Source organism: Peromyscus californicus, unplaced genomic scaffold (genome assembly GCF_007827085.1).
Source record: "Peromyscus californicus insignis strain IS unplaced genomic scaffold, ASM782708v3 Scaffold_13__1_contigs__length_99412109, whole genome shotgun sequence".
Lineage (NCBI taxonomy): Eukaryota > Metazoa > Chordata > Mammalia > Rodentia > Cricetidae > Peromyscus > Peromyscus californicus.
Genome location: NW_026294424.1, coordinates 47998220 through 48015809, shown reverse-complemented (window position 1 = coordinate 48015809; position 17590 = coordinate 47998220). Strand labels below are relative to the sequence as shown.

The 17590-nt window shown below is 44.1% G+C and overlaps 1 protein-coding gene across 1 annotated transcript in view; it reads left to right on the top strand.

Annotated features, from left to right (window-relative positions):
- Positions 1–17590, top strand: part of Sel1l3 (SEL1L family member 3) — a 112054-nt gene that overhangs the window by 22068 nt on the left and 72396 nt on the right. The window contains exons 3-7 of the mRNA XM_052734937.1: positions 4268–4394; positions 6348–6469; positions 7700–7815; positions 10790–10848; positions 17296–17428. Coding sequence (XP_052590897.1) covers positions 4268–4394; positions 6348–6469; positions 7700–7815; positions 10790–10848; positions 17296–17428 — 557 coding nt within the window. The remainder of the gene's footprint in view (positions 1–4267; positions 4395–6347; positions 6470–7699; positions 7816–10789; positions 10849–17295; positions 17429–17590) is intronic.

Here is a 17590-nt window from a genome sequence, read left to right as displayed (position 1 = left end):
CACACACACACACACACACACACACACACACACACACACACTACGATAACCAGGAAGAGATGGGGTCCCAGTCTACATCATGGGTGGGATACCAGCCTTTGTGGTGGAGTAGAGTGGTGCTGGTGGACCCCTTCCCTCACCCCAGCTATGCTGAGCCAGGCCGTAACCTGAAGGTGGGGCAGAGAAGGTGGTGAGGCCCTGAGAATTCAAGGTAGCATTACTTAACTAGCCAATATCAAAATGTTTTAGTGTTTGTACATCAGCCATTGTTCTCCCAGAGTGCTTGTAAGACATAGTTTGGTTAGTAAAAACCCCACTGGCGTGTTATGGGGAGCTCCAGTTTGAGTCAGAACTGGGCCTCTTATCAGTTACACAATTATCATCAGAACAGTGACATTTTTCTTGTCTCCAAATGAAGAGATTTGCACTGTTTGATCCCAGTGCCTCTTATTGCTCTAAAATTTTAAAGAAACAAAATAAAAGCAGTTCGGGAAGAATTCCAAACATGCATTACCTTTATGACAATGTGCGTGTGTGTGTGTGTCTGTCTGTGTGTGTGTGCATGTGTATGTGTTAATGCTGTTTCCTTCTTCTCCAACCTCATATCATGCACAAGTCAAAGAAATAGACTTGAAGGAAGGATTTGAAGGGATTATTTGTCTTAGGTAGTGTGGTGCATGTTCTGGAAATTGTAGAAAATGTTGGAAAAAAAGAGAGACAGGTTTGAATTCTAACTTGTCTATAGTTACATGTTACATGTATTCATTTATTCATCAATATTTATGGGACTTCTGTCAAGCACTGGGCGTTGTTCCAGGCTCTGAGAATGGAAATGAAGGCAGGAAGGTCCCTACTTGATGGACCATCTAGAGTCAACTGGATAAGTCTTTAAATTTCTTTGTACCTAATTTATCTATAAATGTTTTGATGGTGAATGATACTGTCACTCCCTAGTCTACTTTTGTGATAGACATCACTAATCAACTCCAAATGATCCTTGATTTATGATGGATTGACTTTGGATTTTTAAACTTCTATGTGTATATGTATGGTGTATGTGTACATGTGGGTGCAAATGTACACACCTGTGTGTGCACATGGAGGCCAAAGGAGGGCATTGGGTGTCCTGCTTAATTACTTTCTGCCTTATTTCTTTGAGATTGAATCTCTCCCTGAACCAGAGTTTGAATTTTTGGGTTAGGCTGGTGGCCAGCAAACTCGGATGATAATCAATGCTGGGATTCCAGGCATGCACAAGACCGTAGCTGGCTTGTTACATTGCCAACTCTATGTGACTCCAGGTCCTCCTGGTAGCCTAGAGAGGACTCTTTACCACTGAATCAGACTTCTAGCCCTGGATTTTTCAACTTTTGATGGTGGAGAATCGTATCTACACAACCATCGTGGTTTCCACTTTTAGTACAGTATTATGTGGAGGCCCACAAAGGTTTCCTAATGAGATCTGAGCTTGCTTTAACCAGCAGGGCTGCATTAGAGGATTGCTTGACCATGTGTGTGGTTCCTAGGTGATTGGAAGGATTTGCACTTGGCTGGGCTAGGGGGAGGTCTTTTGCTTCACCCCTTGGCATTCCTATAAAAAGCCCTTTAGAAGAGACAGAAGGGGCTAGTGGAAAATGATCCAGACCCTCCCGAGGCTATCCTGTGGTTCTATTTGTTTCTCTCTCCTCTATCCTTCTACCTCTATATTTCTACCTCAATCTCTTATCCCTCTCTCCTCAAGAGTACCCTGTAAGATAGGTTTTATGTAAGATGATTTTGTTCAACTCTAGGCTAATATGTGCTCTAAGTGCATTTAAGATAGACTAGGCTAAGTGCTAATGATTGGTAGATTAGGATAGTAAGTGCATTTTTTATATTTAATTTTTGCCATTGAAATTTTTGAGGACACAGTCCCATCCTAAGTCAAAGAACATCTGTCTTATATTCCCAACAGCCACGGTCAGCTAATGGACTGCAAGCCTATATGCTCTCCTGTCCTAGATGGATTCTGAAATGTCATTCTTGCCAATTAATTTTGATTATAAAGGACACATAAGATGATGCAGAGGGAAAAACACAGCAGAACTATTAAATCTACAGAGTTGATAAGAAAATGCCCGTGCTTTTGACTTGGTTGGGAACCAAAACTACGTATCTTTGCAAAGTTATTTTAGCTGTTTGGGTTGAGAGCTCTCCCTTTACAGACCCTGGCTGCAGGGCCCTTTGATCCCAGGGTGAGCAAAACCTCTTTCCCGAAGCTTCATTTTTCCTGTGTGAGGTTGCTTTGTTGTATGCTTCAGGCTTCCTGGCACAAATGTGGCTGTCCGGCCTCTTCTGCCTCCCTCCACATACAGAAGCCAAGCCAAGGGTGAGCTAAAATCAATCTTTTTGATGAACTATCTTCAGAGTCTAAAGACCTCTGCAGTATTTCCATTTACAGCCTCATAACAGACCAGCAAGTCCTCTGTGCCCAAATGGAGCTCCAATTCATGTCATGATTTAGATGCTTTGGGGGAACTGGCTTGCTTAATCCTATTAAATATATATACAAGGGCTGGTGATTCTAAAAACTGCTTTTGGGATTTTCAGATCATATTAAACTCAAGGTACTTCTACACTTACTAAAGTTTGTATCTCTTTGGGAAGTGAGCTGAGGCGCCTGGCCTCCCAGGCTGAGGAACCTGTAATATGTACCAATACTGTGAATTTGATGACTCTTACAGAAACCAGCTCTTCTCTCCAGGAGTCCCGGGAAGAGTGGGTTTCCATCATTGAATTATGGATGTTTAAACCCAGGAGCATTTATTTTAAGAAGGAGAAAGGCATAGTTATTCCTAGGTCAAGGGAATATGGAAAATAGAAATGTATGCTTAGCCTTCATTAAAACGGTAGATGTTAGATAAAGAACCCAAGGGCCTGGTTTCCCCTAGAAGATCTGTTGTGGATATGCCTATGCTCCAGAGCCCATGCTTGGGAAAGAAAGCGGAACCCATCTCCGTTTTTAGGGATGCAATTAGGTATTTCGTGCAGAGGTGATATGTTGAGTGGAAATGGAATCCACACCAAAATGAGGTTGATATACATCAGTGATAGGATGTGCTTGCAGCATGTGTGAGAGCCTGGGTTTGATCCCCAGAACTGCAAAACCAGAATAATACAAAAAGTAGTGTAAATTCAAAAGCACCGATTCCACAACCAAATTGCTTGAGTTTGAGCCCCAGCCCCACCTCTTTTTATTTATCCCTCTGTAAGGCTCAGGCTTTCATCTGTCAAGTGCTGTGCTCAAGGACCCACTTGGTCATTTACTGTGAAGTTCAGTGATATTACCCTTGTGCTTGTCACGCTGCCTGGCATACACCAAATGTTAGTTAGTACAACTGGCAAACTGTGCCTCTGTTTCCCCATCTGTACCCTAGTCATGATAATGAAGGTTCAATAAGGTAATACATGTGTAATGTTTATACTGCTATATACTGATTGTACCATCATGAGTTCTGTCAAAGTGTTAACATCATAACTATAACACAGATTGAAAATTCTCTCCTAGCATTAAAGGGCTGTATGCAATGTGGGTAAGAACACAAAAGCAAGCTAGAGATATAACTTAATGGCAGAGTGTTTGCCTACCTTGTGCAAGACCCTTGAGTGCCGCAAAGAAAATAGATAGATTAGATAGATAGATAGATAGATAGATAAATGATACATAGATATATAGATAGATACATAATGATAGATAATAGATACATAGATGGATGGATGGATGGATACATAGATAGATAGATAGATAGATAGATAGATAGATGATACATAGATAGATAGATAGATGATACATAGATACATAGATAGATACATAATGATAGATAATAGATCCATAGATGGATGGATAGATGGATAGATGAATAGAAAGGTAGATAGATAGATAGATAGATAGATAGATAGATAGATAGATAGATAGATAGATAGGTAGATAGATGTCCTTATCACTTCTGAACTTTGTAAACTTAGCCTTGGACTTACCACAGAATGGGACTAATAACAAAAACTTGAAGTTGTAATGACAACTAATGAAGACAGCCTTGCTGATGTGTTTAGTTAGCATGGTGGATTCTGGCTTAGATTCTGTGTTCTGTGAATGCTTGATCACGTTTTTAGGCTATTGCTTTAATAGTCTGGCCGGAACTGGGAGCCCGGGGTGCCAGGAAGGGTGTGCCTTGGGAAGGGATGCTTCTCTGGAGACAACTGAAAGTGAACTCTATGCTGGTTACAGATGCAGTTGCTCTCCTCAGTTTCCCGTATGCCTCCAGTGGAGAAAACACTGGCATCGTGAAGAAACTCCCGAGGTTCCGGAACCGAGAGCTGGAGGCCACTCGAAGCCAGCGCGTGGACTACCCCATGTAAGGAGGGCAGGTGGTGAGCTAGTGGGGTGGGTCTGTTTGTATCTGACCACCTGGCAGCTAGTGGGGAAAACTCCTTCCAAAGACACAGCTTGGCAAGGCGCTGTGCACAAATGCTTCAAGAGAATCGGAGAACCAGGAAACTTTAATGTACATGGAAATTATTTCTGCACACGGGAGCCTTCCATTTTCCTCCATCTTTTTGGGCTGGTCCCAGAGATGGCATGAGCAGGCAGCGAGGTGTTGAGGCTCAGGCCTTCCGAGGCTTCAAGTGCAGCCATCCAAAGCCAGCAGAGATTGTAGTCGTGGCCTTGGCCGGTTCCGTCCTGGAAGATTGGATGAGCTGCTAGAACACCCTGGGCCTCTGATCTCCTCCATCGACTTCAGCAGAGCCCACATCTATTTTTCCTTCTGCTGAGCCGAAGATGCTGGAAATGGCTCCTAGCTCACCTCCGATCAGATGGATTTAGCCGAGTGCTTTAATTCTTCCTGTGCTGCTGGCGGTAAAAAGATCTTGAGTCACTCACCGAGCGTATGTTCTCGCTAAGCTTCCTTGTAATAACTTATCTTCATGAGCTTGCTCAGCTGGGCGGGTCAGGAGGGAAGTCTGCGACACCATCTGTTTGCATATTGTGACACTGACTTCAGGGCCAGGTTACAAAGCCCAGAATATTCTGAAAGAGTTCTTTGGCTGTACCTCCCCAAAGAACTGAGGGCCACTGTGTCATAACCCAGGCTTCTGTTTAGCTACGGGGCTAAATCGAAAGAGCGGGATGCATTTGTTTGACATTGAGTCATGTGTCTGTCATACACGTGTTGATTCCCTGTTCCTTGTCTCTGAGCGATTGGTCTCCAGCACGGTGTGGAGCCTCCCACAAGTGTTTAGCAAATATTTCCTGAGTGACGGGTGTATCATGTATCTGGACTCAAACTGTCCTAATTGAGTTTGCGACCTGTTATTTTAGCCTCATTCCGTAAATCACAGATGTACAATTCTTCCCCTTCTCTATGCGTGTGGGCATGTATGTGTTTTGTATGTGTGTAGGCAGACGTGTGCGCGTGCATTCGGAGGCCAGAGGTCAGCCTTTCGGCTGTTCAGTTTGTTTTTGAGGCAGGGTTTATCACTGGCCTGGAACTTGCCAACTGGGGTGGGCTGGCCAGTGAGCCCCAGGGATTCTTCTGTCTCTGCCTCCCCGGGGCTGGGGTTGAAAGAAGGCAGCGTGGCTGCTGGCCTTTTGCCCGGGCTGCTGGGTATCTTACCTAGGTTTTCGTGTTTGTAAAGCAAACACTTGACCAACTGAGCCATCTACTCTGTCATAGTGTCCTCCCCCTCCCCCAACTGAAATAGCCCCATGCAGGAACGGAATAATTAGATGAGTTGTTCCATATTGATGGGCTGGAACTGGGCTACCGAAACACTGTAATGCGAGTGTTGAGATGGTGCATTTGTGTCCACATGTCACGTGGAGATGCCATTTGCAGAGCATTACATTTGGGGCTTTTATCTTTGAAAGAAACAAAATTGCTCAAAAAGCTCTAATTATGTTTTTTTTTTTTTTTACCTTTTAATCACAGATATTAAAATAGCTCCTTATCACATCGCCTCTTATTAAAACTCCGTATTTTTATTCACTGTCTCGCTGTATCAGCCTCAATCAGGAATTCAAATCGGTGGCACGTGAGCATCTCCGAGAGCCCCGGAACAGTTTTGGTGCAAGGTAGAATGTCAGCGAGTTTTGTACAAAGGAGCTTAACTCTAATCTTTGCAGTTACTATAACTACCTCCTTTGTCTCAAAATCTCAGGCTTTGCAAGCTGATCTCCCATGATGAACACCAAGGCAAACCCACCCCTTCGTTAGAAAGAAAGCAATTTACTTGGTCATTGTTAACTGTAATTACCTGTTCTTGGATGATATCAATCTGCAGAATTTTCTTCCGCCTCCCTCCTTTAGGGTTACCGTTTCACTGTGGCTTTATTTACTCCATTATTGTGAGGCCAGTCTCTGTGGAATTCTGTACTTTGTTGATTCTAATGAGATGTACGGCACACCTTCTGTGTTCCTTACAGAAGAGGGTGAGTATAAACAGAGCCTCTAAATGATCTTGTAGTTTTCTCATACTCTTTCTCCTGGCGGAAACATCTGTCTGGGATAAGGAAGACGCTGTCAGCACTGCGGCTCTATGAGGTTAAAATGAACATTATTCTGCAAGCAGCCAGTGGTTATTGAATGGGCATTGTAATTATGCCACTTAGATGTGGAATCCAATAAAATGGGAATGGAGAAAGAAAGGCATGTTCCTTCTACAAATCAAAACAAAAAAACAAAACCAAAAAAAAACAAAAACAAAAACAAGTTGATTATTTTTTGGGTAGACTTGGAGAAGTAATCTTACCAGAAATGATTGTGGAATTATGACAACTTGTAAAGTTGGGAAAATAAATTGATGGGATCTAGATGAGCCTTTGGTTCACGTTGTTAGACAAAGGTGTCTTTGTTTTCTGTTCATTTGGAAACAGAAATTGAAAATAGAAACTGGGTGTTGTTTATGCAGACAAGACCATAGGGAACCAACTGTGAGCTCCAAGTCAAGTCTTGTTTCTCCCCTTAGGGGCTCAAAATAAATATCTTACTTACAAAGAAATGCATGTACAATGCAGTTTTGGGGTGTTGCTGGTTTGGTTTTTGCTTTGCCCTTCCTTCCTTCCTTCCTTCCTTCCTCCCTCCGTCCCTCCCTCCCTCCCTCCGTCCCTCCCTCCCTCCCTCCGTCCCTTCCTCCCTCCGTCCCTCCCTCCCTCCCTCCGTCCCTCCCTCCCTCCCTCCGTCCCTCCCTCCCTCCGTCCCTCCCTCCCTCCCTCTCTTTTTCCTTCCTTCCTCCTTCCTCCCTCTCTCCTTCCCTCCCATTTTCCTTCCTTCCTTCCTTCCTTCCTTCCTTCCTTCCTTCCTTCCTTCCTTCCTTCCCTCCCTCCCTCCCTCCCTCCCTCCCTCCCTCCCTCCTTCCTTCCTTTCTTTCTTTCTTCCTTCCTTCCTTTCTTTCTCAAAGCTCCCCTATCTAGGAAGGTGGGAACTTAAGGCAGACTGGACTGGAACCATCACTCTCCATCCTCCTGCCTCAGCCTCTGGTGCTAGGATTACAGGTGTGCAACAACACACTGCACTTGGCTTGACTTGGCTTTGTTTAAAGGGGGGGGGAGAATGTGATTTATTCTTGTAACTTCTTTAGGAGAATTATTGAAAAAGCATCGCCTCTTCACATACCATAAGGTGCTCCTTGCCAGTGTCATGACCTTTCTTCTTCCTTGTAGGCGGTTTGCACATTCAAATGCATCTTGTCAAAGGAGAGGACCTGGCTGTAAAAACAAAATTCACCCTCCCTCTGAAGGAGTGGCTCCGACTGGATATCTCTTTCAATGGAGGCCAGGTATCTCTGCATCACTCTGCCTGGAGTCACGGGAGCATCTCTTTTGAGCTAAACATTGTTGTGAGCCCAGAGAGTTAAAAAACCTGGGAGGGAATTTGGCAAATGATAAGCTCGTTACAATTACACACTTGCTAAATCGAACTTTATAGATGGAAGTTTAAATCATAAGAGTCTCATCCCATTTAATTAACTTTTAAAGTGCTTCTACTCCACTCTATGGTGAAGGAGTAAATAATACAGCCAGCTCTGTAGCCACAATTATCTGAGTTATTCAGTCCTTCTCCCCTAGGGAGATAGGCTTTGTGCACATAAGTGTGTCAAAAACACATTGGCCATGTTTACATGGCCTTCTTAGATCTACAACTTTTTTTAAGGGCATTTATTGGCTAGTTCAGCTAAGAAATGATTTGACTGCTTTTGGCAGTTGAGACAATTGCTTACGTTTGGCACTAAACACACTCATAATAACCAACGCGTGTAAGTGATGGTTGTAGTGGAATGGAGGGTCTTTATCTATTCTGTACATAAAACATTGCTCATAACTGTTTCAGAACCCCGTAACAGAGATTTTTATGGATTGTGGGAAATCTGTTGTTGTAATTGAAGACGATTCCATTTCTCCATCGATGCAAGGCTGGCATGCAAGCCTTTTTTCCGGTTACTTTATTTTCTCATCAGCTTTTCCTATTGATTTGTGATTTTCCTGGAACAAAACTGGAGGAGACATTTTATTTGTCTCGTGCCTTAGATAATGCATGCTCCTCCCTTGTGCTTAAGGTTCCCACAATTCTGTTTTCCGAAGAGAAAAAAAAATTAATCAGGTTGGCTCTTGCTGCCTTCCTGAGAGGGCTGAGTGAGATGCCAGCTGGGAATTTTCATGTGTTATTTTTTTTCCTTAAAAAAAAAAATTCAGTAACATAGCTGAGGTCCATGTCACCCATGCCCATATATGTGAGGCACAAGATATGTCACCAAGACAGGCATCAAATCATCAGAGCAGATTCATAGATCTTATTCTGCACCTGCTGTATGCAAGGCACCGGGCTCCAGTTACTTATATACTATTTATGGAAGTAACATTAAGCACGTGAAGAGAAGTCATAAAGCAAGCTTAATTGCCAAATGATTCATATTGATTTCTAGAAGGAAGATAGCGTTCCATGCTGGGATGCTCAGGAAAACGTTCATGTACAAGGTTTTGATGTTTGGGCAGAATTTTAAAAGGAGAAGAAAGGAGGGGGGTTTTCTGCACATGATTGGGAAGTTCACAGATAAGCCAAGTTGACTAGTGTTAGTCTGTTGCTACCGACTACCTGGAGACAAAGAAGTTAATTCCTCATCGTTTTGAAAGTTATTGCTGGCATCTAGTGAGAGGCCTCTCGCTGCATTACAACATGTCATGGGCATCGCTAGATGATAGCCAGAGAGAATATTCTGGCTCAGATCTCTCTTTCTCTTCTTAATTTTTTAAACACATCTACATACATATATATTTATTTTAGTGTGTATGATTTTTATATGTGAGTGCTGGTGTTCACATGCTACAGGACATATATGGAGATCAGAGAGGATAATTCATGGGAGTCAAGACTCTCTTTCCACTATGTGGAATGAAACTGGGGTCATCAGACTTGGTGGCCCCACCCTTACCCGTTGAACCACCTACTGGGCCCTCTCTTCTTAGGTAGCTGCTGATCCCATCAAAGGGTCCTATCCTCATGGCTTCCTGGAACATGAATCCCAGAGTTTTCACCTCCAAATACCATCAACACATACATTTAGGAATCAAATTTCCAAAATACAAACTTGAGGGCTATAGAAAACTAATGGAAGAAAATTTGCATCTTTGGGACTAGAATGTGTGGAACCTTGGATTTGGACTTCAGCTTGCAAGGCGGTAGGGAATCATAGATAACGTTCATCAACCAAAGAGTATAGTCCCTTAGGTAGAGAAACGAGCTGCATGGTGTAATGTGTATGTGGTGGGATGAAGCCACAGAGGCGTAGGAAGGGCAGAAAGATGGAAAGAAAAGCAGGGCTGTGTGTGTGTGTGTGTGTGTGTGTGTGTGTGTGTGTGTGTGTGTGTGTGTGTTTGCGTTCTTCTGCCAGTGGGTTTCAGATACTTCCAGACTTGCCTTTCTTTCTGCCTCACCTGGACCCCTTCATGGACATAGGTCCAGACTTCTGGTGGGATTGCCACACTCACTGCTTTGGCCAAGTGAATCCCTCACTTAAAGGTAAATGGTTGCTAAGAGAGACAACTGGTTGAGTCATTTTCTCTTCTCACTACCCCCTATGACTGGTAGGGCTGGTTTCTAGTGATTTAGTTTGTCTTCTGCAGGCACAGGGTGGTCTCTAAGTCCTTGGGACTCTAAAAAAGATCAGGACACATTCGCTAAACACTTCTCGTAGAAGTATCAGAGGACTCACACAGTATCCCTAGGTCTAAAAAGAACCTACTTGAGACAACACATAACATCATGAGAAGAACATTGTACTCGCTGAAATGAGGGTGATGACTGTTGCTGCTTAGGAGATGAGAGTTGGGGCCAGCAAGCCGTGAAGATCATACAGGACGTGTCTTATCTCCCCTATGGCTCCAATAAAATTAGTAAAACTTCAAAACCAACTTGTACTGCCAGATGCGTTTCCTCGCCTTCTTTATGAGTTTAGAAGCACAGACACATCCAATCAACCTCTGGCTTGACGTCTGGAAGCATCCAAAACCCACTGGCAGAAATTGCATTGTAGATATTTTTAGACACACCATCCAGTCATTTGGGAAAGCTAAATTTATTAAGTCTTAAAATACACACAGGGCTAGTAAACTGTTAATTTTATTTTTGTAGAAATTAATCAGGAGACTGACAAGGACATTCCATGAGTAATTTATACCAAGGACCGTATGTATTTATAGCATGGGATGTACATACCTACCTGACGCTTCTCTCTCTCTCTCTCTCTCCCAACGTAGATAGTGGTCACTGCCAGCATTGGATGGGACTTGAAAAGCTATCATAATCAGACCATTAGGTAAGTGTGGCTTTCATTCCTAAGTAGACTGCTCTAGGGCTGCTTCATGCTGTAGTCTTCATGCTGTAGCCCTCAACCATAAGAGTGTTCTACACACCCCTTTCAGCTTTTCCAAGACAGACTATTTTTTTTTTGGTTGTTTTTAGTTCGTTCTTGTCTTTACGTTTTTATCCCCTATTACCTGCTCCCTGCCCTGCATGTGTGTGTGCACACTTGCTGTGTACAGATGCTGTGGCGTACATGTGGAGGTCAGCCATGTTGGACATGTGTAGGTCGGCCACCATGTGCATGTGGAAGTCAAAGGATCATCTACAGGAGTTGGTTCTCCCCTCCCACCATGTAGGTCCCTGAGATCAAACTCAAGTGGCTTGGTGGTAAGTGCCCCAATGTGTTATGAACCCACTGAACCATCTCTGGGCCCAAGCTAGACTTTGTACTTTTTAATTTTACGAGGCATCTATTTTTCCTGCATATATATATGTTTTTATATATATATATGAAATATATATTTTGGTACTAAGCAAGGGAAAGTAGTCAATCTTTTTTCTGAATCTCGCCATAAATTCTTCCTTTGTAGCACTTTGTAATTTATTTTCTTTGAAAATTATCTTTTACAAAGGATTCTAAAGAAAATAAATCCAAGTATTAATGTTGCTCATTGTGAACGGCTGGAAACTTTGGCGTAGTGTAGCACATAAAAACAGACAGTCTTCATATTTATGTTTATAATCTAGACTTGAAATGTGTGCAGCTATTGATATGGGCGCAGCTTTTCACCCCCCCCTCGCCCGTGACTATCTCCACATGACTTGCAGAAGCTGAAAACTGGGGTCCTTGCCTTGTGTTTTGTTGTTTCTTTTTTTTTTTTTTTTTTTTTTTTTGGTTTTTTGAGACAGGGTTTCTCTGTGTAGCTTTGCGCCTTTCCTGGAACTCACTTGGTAGCCCAGGCTGGCCTCGAACTCACAGAGATCCGCCTGGCTCTGCCTCCCGAGTGGTGGGATTAAAGGCGTGCGCCACCACCGCCCGGCTATTGTTGTTTCTTAATTTGCTCCTATATCCACAATATAACAGTGGGTTTTATATTGTCGACCACAGACAGCCTTCATTAGGTATCCGGGAAACCCCATTATAGCTGCATCCCCAGACTCCCTCAGAAACAGGCTACTGAAGAAACCAGAGCAGAGAGGGGTTGAGGGTGGGAATAGAAGACCCACTCTTCTCTTCGACCATTCCTGTTTACATGTAAATCCAACTGGTTTCTAGTAGGCTCCAGGAGCTTAGAACGGTTCTTGTTTTTTTGTGGCCAGATTAAAGGATTAGGGATTTTCAGAAAGGCTGAGGATGTATCATGGCTTAGCTGCGAAAAGGTCAAGAGTAAGTTGATAGCTATACGGAAACGTAGAGAATGAAGCTAAGGATAAAGCAGAAGTCTTAAGGTGTCCCAAAGCTGGCAGAAAACATCCAACACAGGCTGGTTTTCGTTATGGAAGTGGCTTCACGGACTAATTCAAGGGATAGAGAAGCCCAACAGGATCTGGGGCTCCTTCACAAAATGCCCCCCAAGACATCCCACCAGTAGAACAGCTAGTGTAAAGCCAGGTCCACAAGGTATGCAACCCTCCCCTGGGGTTTCTGTGAGCGGGTGTAGAGACTCTCAACTGGAGCCCCACTTTTGCAGTGATGCAAGCCAGTGAAGAGAACAGCGTCTCATTTCAGGCTCCCTGGTACTATAAGGACAGCCTCCAAGCTCTCTTCTTTGCTCTTGGAGTGTAAACCTAGTGTAGGCTTTATTCCCTGAAGGTGGGGGTAGTGTCATAGAAACAGAAATTGAGTGTTCATTGACTCAGTGCTGGGTACAAGTAAGAGGATATGAGTGATTTATCCGTCCGTCGGTCCGTCCATCCATCCATCCATCCATCCGTCCATCCCATACTTACTGAGCAAATTTCACAGGCCAGACACAAGACTTAATTCTGGGGCTGCGGGAGAAGGTAAACAGAGGGAACGCAGTCCCCATTTTCAGGAAACTGAAAAAAAAATCAATAAAGGAGAGTGATACTGAGCAATAAATTCACAAATAAATTTAAAGTTATAGTCTATTGGAAATGCTAGGAAGAAACAAATAAAGTGTCTTGAGAGTGTCAGAATTCATATAAGGTCCTGAGGAATTGGCATCAGACAAAAACTATGATCAGAGGTGAGGGGTCCTTAAGTCTCCTCTCTGTGAAACTGCAAGTCTGACTGTTTCCTAATTCTGAACAGGGGCCTATCTAACAACGTCTGTGAATCTTCTGGACTCTGGTGTTCTTCGGTAATAAACCAGGGCCCTCTATGTCCAGATAAGAGGAAAGATAGTTTGCCAGAGTGTCTGCGGTTTCCCAAAGAGACTAGTCCAAGCTCTGGAAGAGTCTAGCTCAGCTTTCATGTCAGGGAAATTGATGACCATCAAACCGTGCACAGTATAAGGGTTCTCTTGCTATCTTGTGCAAACACTGAGAATTTCACAGGAGAAAAATGTGGAAACATGATGTAGAGATGCAGATGGAGACCAAGCTAGACATATCTACTGAAGGTTGAACATGATGACAGTTTAGAAATTAGTGGGCAATGACATCGAGACCGAATAATTTGTTATTAGGTGGGAAAAAAAAATAAATCAGTAAAAGCAAGGACCCTTACCATGAGCATCTTATGCTAATTTAAAAACACACAGTAGTTTCTCTTATCCAGGGGTTCACTTCCCATGGTTTTGCTTATGCACAGTCAGCAGTGGTCCAAATCTATTAAATGGAAAATTCCGGAAGTGAACACCGTGTGCACTTTAAAGTGCTTATTGTTATGAGTAGCAGGATGAAATCTTTGCTATCGGGCCTTGTCCTTTCTCATGTATCCACGCAGTGGGTGCTACCTGCCCATTACTTCTCTTGGTCTTCAGTTATCACACCCACTGTTACTATACCATGTGTTCATACCATACTCCATCTACTCAAAAATTTCCTGAAGCACAAGAGTAGTGATGCTGGGAATCGCGAAGCCCCAGGGGAGCTGTTATGTGCTTCTCCCAAGTATCATCTCCCTCACAGGAGAAAGATGAGCACAGCACCAACAGATACTTTGAAAGGAGACCACACCTGCATATGCTTATTCTAGTATGCTGCCCTAATTGCTCTACGTTATCATTTGCTGTTATTCATCCTTTACTGTGCGGAGTTTATTAATTAAAGCTTATCGTAGATGTGGAGCTGCAGGGACAGGAAACCAACATGGGCAGGGTTTGGAGCAATATAAGGTTTCAGTCATCTGCTGGGGTTCTTGGGCTGCACCCTCTGAGTGATTAGGGACTGCTGTATAAGTTTGTACTAAACTCTCTAGACAGGGCCTTCCTTTTGCTCTGAAAATTGGAGTTTGCTATGGGTTTCGTTTCTTGCAGAAACCACACACAATTTGTTTTCTTCCTTCCAAATAGAAGAAAGAAGACACTGTGAGACAGTTTGAGGCTCAAGCCCTTCGAGATTTCTTCAGTTTATCTTGACAATATTTCACAGTTATTTGTCATAATTCCATGACTAAAATAATTTTCCTTTATTGAGTCTACTCAAAGTAGTAATGAATTTGCAAGTGTGTGTGTGTGTGTGTGTGTGTGTGTGTGTGTGTGTGTGTGTGTGGTAGTAGGGATTGAATATAGAGGGTCTTGCATGCTAGGCCCACACTCTACCACAGAACCTTTTTTGTTTTGTTTTGAGACAGAGTCTCACTATGTTAGCCACCACAGCCTTGAACTTTTAATCCTTCTGACTCATTTTCCTGAGTGGCTGGGATTACAGACCCAGCCTAACTTGCTCTATAATAGAAGGAACTGTGGTTCCCCATATGTAATTTAATGGATTGCGTTTTGAAGTAAATGCCAGGATTACAATGAACACATAGTTGGCAGCATTTTGTTGGAGAAATAAACACATCGTGGTGTAAGCATGTGCCTTGGATGGTAGGAGCAGAAGTTCAGCAGTGACATGAATAATCACACCTGTCACTAACAGCCACGGTGTCTACCATGTGCCCAGCACTGCACTACACACTTTGTGTATTAACTGTTGAGGATCCAAACATCTAAAACCTAAATGCTCGAAATCTGGCAATTTCTGAGCGTCACATCAGATGTTAGAGCACTTTAGATGTTTATGACATTTCCGATTTCAGAGCATTTGGGGATTTTTAGATTTTTCTGAGTCAGGATATTCAACCCATTGCGTCTGTGCGTGCACTGGAGTGTCCGAGCCCTCTAAAATCTACAACGCTTTTGATCGGAAGCATTTGTCTATTCAACCTGTGTCCATTCACCCCTCACAACAACTCTATAAATAGACGTTGTGAGTTCCATGCTTAAAACGGAGGGGGAGGTGATGAGGGCTCCAGAGAGCCTCTACTAGGGAGCACCCCAGCGTGTCGTGAGCATCGGCCAATAGAGTCGCAGAGAATGGGGACCTCAAGCAAGCTGGTTCATTAATAAAGCTCCTCATCCATTCAGCACCAAGCACTCCCACAGGAGTTGTTAGAACATTCCAGTCTTTCCAAGGTCCTGAAAAACAGAGTGTGTTCAGCTCTCAGAGTTTAACTTTATGATCTCTCCTGAAAGGAGGAGAGAGAGAGAGAGAGAGAGGATAGTTTCTATCTGTGTAGAGAAAGCGGATATTTTTTGTATCTGCACAAACTCTGAAATATATCCAATAAACTAATGAAACTATTTCCCCATAGGGTGGGGAGTGAGAAGAGGCTGGAGTAAATACTGGGAGAGCTGGAGCAAGGCTTGACTCTAGCTGTCTACTTTTTCATTCTTTTCCTTCGTTTTGACTTCTGAAGCCGCGTGCACTTATTACCTATTTACAAGCAAACTAGGATGAGGTGACGGCGTGACCAGAGCATATGTGAACAGCAGGGTACTCGAGACAAGTATCAAGTGAGAAGCCAGGCAAGGAGGAGAGAGCCACGGGCAGAGAGGGCAGATGGGAAGCCGGGAAGAGAGAACAAAATGACAGGCAGGCCGCCAGAAGCCAGGGAGCTGAGGAAGCCAAGAGCCAGGGGGACAGCCAGCTCCTGACAGGTGGGTCAGGGAAGCCAGGCAGCCTGGGGGTTATTCCAGGACAGAGATGGACTGACTGCCTTTCAGCAAGACCCTGCTCTTCTAGAGGTGTCACCTAGCCAGGGAGGAGGCAGGGGAGGGGAGGAAATGGGCTTGATTGGGTGGCGACCATTGTCACAGAGCTAGTGCTTAGAAACGCCATTAGCTTAGGCACACACACAACACCCGTGGAGAGGGCTTCCGTGATGTGTATTTGTCTCTTCAGAATCTCAGCCTTGATGGATTGGGGAAGGTGAAGATTCTCTCTCTCTCTCTCTCTCTCTCCCTCATCCATACCCCCCCCCCCCCCCCCCCCCCCCCCCCCCCCCCCCCCGTCTTTCTCTCTCTCTGTTTCCTGTGGCTCAGACTGGCCTTGAACTCACAGTGTAGCTGACGATGACCTTGAGTTTCCTACCTTCCTGGCTCTTCCTCTTGAGTGCCGGGGTTATAGACTTGTACTGCTCTGCCCGGTTTATGTGGGGCTGGGGCTTGAACCCAGGGCTTTGTGTATGTATCAATTAGCCCCCTCACCCTCGCATCTTCATTTTTAAATTTAGCAACATATTTTTGTCTTCAGGCTTTGCCCCCTTTTTCAATTTACATGGTAAGTAAAGCCATGCCCGAGGCTTGCTGGCTGGCCATCCCTCACCGGGAGGAGGTACACCTGGGCTTCTCCAGTCTTGATTATGAAGAACGCTGCAAGGAGCACCTTCACGCGCTTTACACATGCCACCCATTTTGACTCTGTCTCCTCTCGGATGCTTCAGGCCCTTCCCAGAAATGTGGACATTCAGTATATCACCTATTGCTGGTCTCTTGTCTCTGGCCATGACCTTTGACCTTGCTATACGTGCCTCCTCCTCAACGAATTTAACTTCTCCTCCTTATCAAATAATCTATATTTTAAGTTTCTCCTTAATCTACTTGCTGTTTACTCAATAAAAAAAAATACTTGGCCTTTTAGAACAAAATATTGAAGGAGAACAATTCTCAGCATTTTCGCTGATTCCAAAGTGTCGCCAACCTCAGCAGTGGATATTGGGTGTTTACAAGGGACGGCATAAAATCCTAAAGATGCGCTCAATGGGGAATTACCATTTTACAAAGGACAGTAGTTTCTGGAGACTAGGTGACTGGAACCAGGCTCACACAGTTGCTGACGAGCAGAGCTGGGTCTAGCCCAAGTCCACCTGACCCTACAGCGGGCTCATCCACTGAAAACCAGAGCGAGAGGCTGGTGGCAACCTGAGTTAGGTCAGGGGGTGGGGTGTCTTTGTAAATAACCAGGTCCCAGCCCCAAGGCTGTCTCAACCCTTTGCTCTTCCCTCTAGCTTCCAGGAAGATTTCTATTATAACGACACAGCTGGATACTTCATTATTGGAGGGAGCAGATACGTGGCTGGCGTCGAAGGATTCTTTGGACCCGTGAAATACTATCGCCTCCGCAGCCTACACCCAGCACAGGTGAGCCTGGAGGAATCAAGAAGTTTGCCAGGAGTGTGTGTGTGTGTGTGTGTGTGTGTGTGACGGTGGGCTGCTGTGGGCAGGAAACACAGTGTAAACAAAAGATTTACCCAAGCGGACTGAACCATGCCTGGGCTCAGCCACCAAACATAATTAATATTG